At 56.4% G+C, this 8,099-nt stretch overlaps 1 protein-coding gene across 1 annotated transcript; it reads left to right on the top strand.

The window, feature by feature from the left end:
• The first annotated feature begins 3,169 nt into the window (after window positions 1-3,169).
• On the top strand, window positions 3,170-5,096 carry MYOD1 (myogenic differentiation 1). Its single transcript, XM_060157767.1, has 3 exons — window positions 3,170-3,997; window positions 4,481-4,559; window positions 4,820-5,096. Exons 1-3 carry the CDS (start codon window positions 3,368-3,370, stop codon window positions 5,068-5,070), a joined length of 960 nt encoding a protein of 319 aa, XP_060013750.1. The 5' UTR covers window positions 3,170-3,367; the 3' UTR covers window positions 5,071-5,096.
• The last annotated feature ends 3,003 nt before the right edge of the window (window positions 5,097-8,099 follow it).

Raw genomic sequence — 8,099 nt, 5'->3', positions numbered from 1 at the left:
GAAAAGCAGCAAGTAAAAGGCACCGAGGCAGGATTGTACTCAGAGTGTCGGAAGACAGGAAGGGAAAGCAGCCTAGCATGGAATGATCAAAGGGGATCTTGGTTCCAGATGCAGTTGTAGAGAAGGATGCTGCTGTGTAGTGAATGGATTCTACTGGGACAGGAGTGAAAGTGAGGAGAGGAACTAGGAGGCTATGGTGGGCTTCCAGGCCAGCAGTGCGGCAGTGTAGTCCAGGATGGTGACAGTGGGGATGGAGAGACTCGAGAGATATCTTAAGAGGTTGAGTGGTCAGGACTTCCACGTGCCCAGACCTCCCCTTTGGAACTCCAGCCTCATAAATCCCCTGCCTACTTGACCTCTCCACCTGGATGTTGAAAATGCATTTCAAATTTTGCGCCAACCTGGACTCTGGGTCTGCCATCCACAAACTCGCTCTTCCCCAACTCCATTCTTCCAGGAGTCATCCTTAATTCCTCTTTTGTCTCTTGCCTACATCCAATCACAAATAAATCTTGTGGGTTCCATTTTCAAAACATATCTGGAATCCAACTACTTTTCACCATGTCCACTGCTGCCACCCAGATCTAAGCCACCATCACCACTCACTTGGATTATTTCAATAGCCTCCTAATTTGGTCTCCCTGCTGTATCCTTGCTCTCCATAACCAGCATGCGCCTGTTAAAATGTAAGTCAGATGGTGACATTCTTCTCTTCTGTTCAAGCCCCCTGATGGCTTTCCGTCTCAGAATACAAATCCTTTGCTCCCTTTCTGACCTCATCTCTTACCACTCTCCCAGTTAATCATTCTGCTCCAGACATACCAGCCTCCTTGCTGCACTTTAAAGCTGACAAACAGTCCTGCCCCAGGGCCTTTGCATGTGCTCTTTCCTCTATCTGACTCCGGATATCTGCTTCTGCCCTCCCTTCGTTCTGGTCTCTGCTCAAATGGAATCAGGCTAGAGAGGTCTTCCCTGACCACTCCACATAATGGAATAATCTTCATCACTTTGCTTCCTTGCCTTGCTTTCGTTTTCTTCATAGAACTTATAAGCTCCTGACATCATGTACTTCCTTGCTTATTTGTTTATTATCTGTCACCCTCCCCTACAAAGTAAGCACCATGAGAGCAGGGTCTTGGTGTTGTTCACTGCTGTATCCCCAACACCTAGACCCGTATCTAGCACATAGTGGACACTCCATGATGTGTGTTGATGAATAAATGAGGATGGTGTTATGGAGGGGTGAGCACTTCCTAAAGGGAGACCTTCAGCACTACCACAAGTGGCAGAGAAGTGAAGATGACAGGGCTCCAAAAGAGAAGGGAAGGAGTGACTCCACAGGGCCCAGAGGGCCAGTTAGGACGGCTTTCAGAAGTCAGTGGGAAAAGGACAAAGATCATTCTTGCTTATACCTGTGGGTTCCAGGAGGAGAGGCCCCAGCAGGGTTGTCTGGTCCAAGGGACATCTCTAGCCTGAATGCTGAGAGGAAGGTGTGGACTGCAGTTTCAGGAAGAAGCTGAGCCACCCTATGGGAGTGGGGAGGGGGCCCACCCCAGGGCTTGTGGGGGAGCCAGAGTCCCATGGGTGGCTGCCTCCTCCAATTCCCAGTCTCTCCAGTGGGTCTGCTGGGGAGAAATGCAGCTGTGGCCTTCACAGGAGCCCAGCCTTAAGACTACATGGGCTCCTGTCAGGGCTTATTGCCCCAGCTAACAGCCCTCTTGTTGGAATAACCGTGCACCTCGGACTGAGGGCTTCTGCATCTTTGGTCTGTTTAGATTCTCACCACCACCGCAATCACTCACAGGGGTCCCTAACCCACCCCCCAACCCCGGGCCGCGGACGGCACCGGTTGGTGGCCTGCTAGAGCCTCGGCCGCACAGCAGGAGGTGAGCTGCGGGCTAGCGAGCCAAGCTTCATCTGCCACTCCCCATCACTCCCCGTCGCTCGAATTACCGCCTGACCCCGCCCACCCCGCCACTCCTTGGAAAAATTGTCTTCCACAAAACCGGTCCCTGGTGCCAAAAATGTTGGGGGACCTCTTCTCTAAGAGATCGCTATGAACATCCTCAAATTTACAAAGTGGGGAAACTGAGGTTCAGAAGGAGATGTGACTTCCACAAAAACACACGGGAAACTGTGGGGTTAAAGTCATCGGTCTGCAAACTCCACTCTCAAAGACTCCACCCTGACGTGGGGTTCTCAGGCCTTCTAGGCGTTGGAGGCCTTTGCGCAGTGGACTTCCCCGGCGCAGCACGGTGCGCAAGGTGGAGGCAAGCCCCAAGCAGACGGACTTTTCTTCCCAGCTGAAGAGATATCTCGGCCTAGACCCGCACTGGACACCCCGCTGAGGAAGCGCGCAGGTTGAATTGCGCAAGAGTTGGCTTCCCTCCCTCCAGGCTCGGACAGGACCTGAGTTTGGAGAGATTGGCACGAAGCTTTAGCAGCAATCATCGACTCCTATAGAGATGCAGCTGGGTTTCCAAGCTACCAGAGATGGGCTGGGCCCGCGACCCTCTGACTGACTCCGGGGGCAGGAACTGGCCAAGTGACACGACCGCCACGTTCAGTCTCAGGTTTCCCCACTTGGACTCTCAGTCTTGTTCCTCGCTTCTCTGCCTCTGACTCTAGCGTTCTGCTCTCTGAATGTCTCAGCCTCTTGGGTTTACCGCTTACCATCTCACTATCTCAGCTTTGAGTGTGTCTCTGCCTTACTGCCATGTGTCTCTTTGCAAATCTCTCCCGATCTGATTTCTACCCCTATCCTGCTCCTTGGTCCCCCACAAATCAGCGGACTGAGGGGACCCCAAAGTCAGCTCAAAGGTGAGCGCGCGGCCAGTGTTTCCCGCGGACACACGAGGAGGCCGGTGTTGGAGACATTTGGAGAGTGTGCCCGGGAGTCAAGTGCTGCCGCGTTGGGCTGCCAGCCTCTGCCTGTCTTTCTGCCTGGGGAGGGGCTGGAGTGCGCGCTCGGAAGCGTCAAGGGGTAGGGGGCTGGCCAGTCTCTGGCCCCTACTGCCACCCAGGGGATCCCAAGCTCCTCCCCGCTCTATTCCTATTGGCCTCGGGCGCCCCCGCCCCTAGCCGCCGGCTGCGGCTCAGGGGCCCTTAGGCTACTACGGGATAAATAGCCCCGGGAGCCTGGCTTGAAGTTAGGGGTCGGGAAGTCCCAGGGCGCTGCCGCCGCTCTCCTCGCCGTCCGTCGGTCAGGCGGGACAGGATAGGGCAGGGTGGGGGGCAGCTGGGTGTACATTCAGACCCTCAGTACTTTGCTATCGCACTGCCGGTGTTCCGGAGCCGCAGAAAGTTTCTGGCAACCCCTGCCGCCGGGATTGGGCAAAGCCAGGACTGCGCCGCCCCCCGCCGGGATATGGAGCTGCTTTCGCCGCCGATCCGCGACGTAGACTTGACGGGCCCCGACGGCTCTCTGTGCAACTTTGCAACAGCGGACGACTTCTATGATGACCCGTGTTTCGACTCCCCGGACCTGCGCTTCTTCGAGGACCTGGATCCGCGCCTCGTGCACGTGGGCGCGCTCCTGAAGCCCGAGGAACACTCGCACTTCCCTGCGGCCGCGCACCCGGTGCCGGGCGCGCGCGAGGATGAGCATGTGCGCGCGCCCAGCGGGCACCACCAGGCGGGCCGCTGTCTACTGTGGGCCTGCAAGGCGTGCAAACGCAAGACCACTAACGCGGACCGCCGCAAGGCCGCTACCATGCGCGAGCGGCGCCGCCTGAGCAAAGTCAACGAGGCCTTCGAGACGCTCAAGCGCTGCACGTCTAGCAACCCAAACCAGCGGCTGCCCAAGGTGGAGATCCTGCGCAACGCCATCCGCTACATCGAAGGTCTGCAGGCGCTGCTTCGCGACCAGGACGCCGCGCCCCCTGGTGCTGCCGCTGCCTTTTACGCGCCTGGCCCTTTGCCCCCAGGCCGCGGCGGCGAGCACTACAGCGGCGACTCGGACGCGTCCAGCCCGCGCTCCAATTGCTCCGACGGCATGGTAAGGCCAGGACGCTGGGCTAGAGAAGTGAGCGCAGCTCTTGGTATATCAGGAATGTGTTTCCGAGGGCGGGTAGAGGACCCTCTGGTGTGAGGGTTGGGCGGGGAACCTTCCCGGGAGTGGACCCCCGGTGCCCCAGGCAGCTGTCACTGGGGTGGCGTAGTGCTTTGGGGGGGGCACGGGACGGATGCGATCCACCTGATTGGGGGCGCTATTAGAACACTGCTGGGCCGACACGAAGATCGTGTCGTTTTCTCCGCTTATCCCATGCAGATGTGTGCTCCTAGGTGACTGTCTGCCCTGTATTTGGTCCGGCATGCTGCAGACAGCTCCTGCCCACCCTTACTCCCCAACCCGGCCAGATCCGGGCCCAGAACTCTCGTGGCTGAGACTTAGGGAGTTGGAGAGGGGACGGCTGCAGGGAGTGATGCTCCAGCCCCGCGCGGTTCCCGGGCCTGACTCGGTAGCCCTTGCCGTTTGCAGATGGACTACAGCGGCCCCCCGAGCGGTGCCCGGCGGCGGAACTGCTACGAAGGCACCTACTACAGCGAGGCGCCCAACGGTGCGTATTCGCGCCTCCTTCCCACATTCCCTTTTGAGCTGCCCCGGCTTCTCTTTACCTAGGACCTCCTCGCTGGGAGATGGTACAGGGAATGAAATACTAAGCATGTACTTCCCTCCTTTTTCACCCTGAAATTTCGCGGGATCCTCCCGAATCTGGCCCGTCCTCAGTTTCCTGTCTGCCCCAAAGCACTGAGCCCAGAGGTGGGAGACTTGTCTGCGGCTCCACCTCTGCATACTAATCTACCCCTCCCCGCGCAGAACCCCGGCCCGGGAAGAGTGCTGCGGTGTCGAGCCTCGACTGCCTGTCCAGCATCGTGGAGCGCATCTCCACCGAGAGCCCCGCCGCGCCCGCTCTTCTGCTGGCCGACGCGCCGCCGGCGTCGTCTCCAGGCCCGCAAGAGGCGGCCGCCGGGAGCGAGGTCGAGCGCGTCAGCCCCACCCCTTCCCCCGACACCGCCCCTCAGTGCCCAGCGGGCGCGAACCCCAACCCGATCTACCAGGTGCTCTGAGGGGTTGGGCGGCCACTTCGGGGGGTGCCGCTGCCCTCGGGCCCGAGGGATGGTGCCCTTAGGGTCCCTCGCGCCCAAAGGATTGAGCTTAAATGCCAACTCCCCTCCCAACAGCGCTTTAGAAGCGACCCCTCCGGAGGTATGAGAGGCGGGGGAACTGATGTGTGTTTCCGCACCCCAGGGCAAGGACATGGTCCTTTTTTGCCACGCAGCACCCTTCCCTGAGACCCGCTGCGATGGCCGTTTGATGTTACTCAGTGGGCCAGAGCTGACCCTTGAGGGCCCGGGTCCTTCCTCTTCCTCGCCCCCTCCCCCATGGGGGGGTGGGACCCACGCAGACCTAAGCCCCGCCCCCGGACACCCGGATGCTTAAAGGAACGTAGCCTCTCTTTTCGGGAGCCCTCGGGACGTCGGCTCTTTCCCGCCGCTCCCTTAACAAGTGTAACAGCTGTAAAGGTAACCGCTCCCACCCCCTCCCCCGGTTCAGGACCACTTTTTGTAATACTTTTGTAATCTATTCCTGTAAATAAGAGTTGCTTTGCCAGAGCAGGAGCCCCTAGGGCTGTATTTATCTCTGAGGCATGGTGTGCGGTGCGACAGGGACTTTGTATGTTTATACGGCAGGCGGGCGAGCCGCGGGCGCTCGCTCAGGTGTTCGAAATAAAGACGCTAATTTATACCGCGGTGGCGCCAGCTTTCGCTAGGGTTGGGGGCAGGATTTTGAAGGGGGGCGAAATCCGCAAACTGGGCCACCTGTACCGCAGCGACCCCTGTAGGCCGCAGACGGATTGCAAGGAGGAAGTTGGGGGAGGGAGGGGTGCGTATGTTTCCGTTATGTGAGGAGGTTCTTCTGACCATGACGTACATCACCACACACAGGTCATCTCGTTGTCAGGATGGATGTTAGAACGATCTGAGTAGTTAATAAAAGATCCATGCCTGTCCCACCACCCAGAGATTCTGATTTAAAAGTATCTGCCGCAGATAACCCGGCCAGGAATTAGTATTTTTCAGAAGTTCCCCAGGTGATTCTGAAGTGCGTACACGGTTGAGCATCATGCCCCTCCACACACACAGAGTGAAGCCAGGTATGGTGTCCAGAAGGATCACTGGAAAGTCATGTCCCCCAGATGCGACTCGGAAGCCTCATGGGTAGAGGATGTGATAAGGTGCTCACAACATTATGAGGAAAAGCTGAATGAGTGTGAAGCAGCACTGTAAGCTGTAGGGTACTTCCAGGCTCTCAGTGATAGGTGTAATCACAAGGGGATGCCAGACAGGCACAGACGCGACCACTCTAAGAAACCCAGCACTTAGAGCATCCGGGCATTGCCAGATCTCATAAGACAGGAGCCCAGAGCCTGCAAGGAGAGGGGCACGTGCAAACCTGCATCATCACAGATGGCATCAGTGCTCTTATCAAGCGATAAACACTCTGAGGGGAGAGGAGGGGCCATTGATTTAGTCAGGGGCCTGGGGAAGACTTCCTGGAAGAGGCGCCATTTGAACTGTGTCTTGAGAAACAAAAGAAGACAACACATCCACAATGCCCATAGATCCCCCCCAACACACACACACACAAAACAAAAGAAGACAACATATCCACAATGCCCATAGATCCCCCCAACACACACACACACAAAACAAAAGAAGACAACACATCCACAACGCCCATAGATCCCCCCAACACACACACACACACAGAGGTACCTTTGAGAGGGTACCCCTGGATGGACGGCCTGGCAAAAGTTCTGCCCAACCCCACCCCCTAATTCACATACACTTGTCACTAGGACCTCAATTCCCCCTACATCCCACTCCTACAGATCGTTTTTTTCCTGAAAACCCTACAGGCCCACTTTCAAGGGCTCTTCTTACCAAGGAGGGGCGGGTGTGGAGAGGGCCTGGGGAATGCAAGCAAGACATAATGGCAGAAGGCAGAGCAGAGGATCTGCTCTCTGCTCTGGGAGAGCCTTTGCTCTCCCCAGTGCAGGGCCCCTGGGGAGCCACCCAGGGCTGCTCTGTTACTAATGATCCTCTGCTTTTCATCTGGCTGCTTCCCCAGATGTGCCTTGGGGTTCTTTACACTCCCTTGAGACCGTTGGGGCTTATTCATGAATTCATTCATTCAACAGATGCCAGGTCCCATGCTGGGTGAAAACAGAGACCGGTGGACAGAGTTCCTGACATTGGGAAGCACCCAGACATTTGGGGAGACTGGATCTTTTAGCAGCTGGTTACATCACGATGAATTAAGTGCTATAATGGGGATGTATGTGGCAGAGGAACGCAGTGGGAACAGAAGGTATAGACAGCAAGCAGCCCCTAATAAGAGTCTTGAAGGAATAGGTAAGGAAAGAGGCGCCAAATAAGGATGCTGCAAGCTGGGAAATAGCAAAAGGGCAAAGACCCAGAGGTGACAGAAAGCAAACTGCGCCTTCATGGGGCCAGCAGTGCTCACAGGGAGGGGCCAGAGGTGAGATGGGGCAAAGGGCCACATTGGACCTTATTTGGGCTTTATCCCAAAGGCAATAGGGAGCCATAGAGGAATCTAACCGAGGAAAGGATACAAACATATCTGTATTTTAGAAAGGCCAGTCTGGACTGGCAGAATGGATAGGAGGGAACAAGACTTGAGACAGGAAGACTTGTCAGGAGGCCACCAGGGCTGCTCAGAGGAGACATGACATGGCCTGAACTGGGGTTGTGACTGGGGATGGGAGAGAAAGCACAGGAGTAGAGACAGTTGTGCCAGATAAAGTGTAGGTGTTGACAGTTCAATGGAGAACCTGGAGGGCACAGTCCCTACCCTCATACGGCTTAAAATCCACTGGGGAGATAGCCATTAGACAAAGAATCAAATGAATAAGTACATCTGTAGATGTTACACATGATGAGAAACTCCATAAGGAAAAGTAAAGGGCGCAGTGAGAGATGATAATGAGGTATGAGACGGTAATCAGGCAAAGGGAGGAGGAAGCAGAGCTTCCGTGCTGAGGGAACCAACCACATATAAGAAGAAGGCCCCA

Source organism: Lagenorhynchus albirostris, chromosome 9 (assembly GCF_949774975.1).
Source record: "Lagenorhynchus albirostris chromosome 9, mLagAlb1.1, whole genome shotgun sequence".
Classification (NCBI taxonomy): domain Eukaryota; kingdom Metazoa; phylum Chordata; class Mammalia; order Artiodactyla; family Delphinidae; genus Lagenorhynchus; species Lagenorhynchus albirostris.
The sequence above is the reverse complement of the archived record's forward strand: the minus strand, read 5'-3'. Positions and strand labels throughout refer to the sequence as shown.

Coding starts and splice junctions, on each gene's coding strand:
- MYOD1 (XM_060157767.1), top strand. CDS start 3,368: ATGGAGCTGCTTTCGCCGCCGATCCGCGACGTAGACTTGACGGGCCCC. Junction 3,998..4,480: donor CCAATTGCTCCGACGGCATG/GTAAGGCCAGGA, acceptor TGCCGTTTGCAG/ATGGACTACAGCGGCCCCCC. Junction 4,560..4,819: donor CTACAGCGAGGCGCCCAACG/GTGCGTATTCGC, acceptor CTCCCCGCGCAG/AACCCCGGCCCGGGAAGAGT.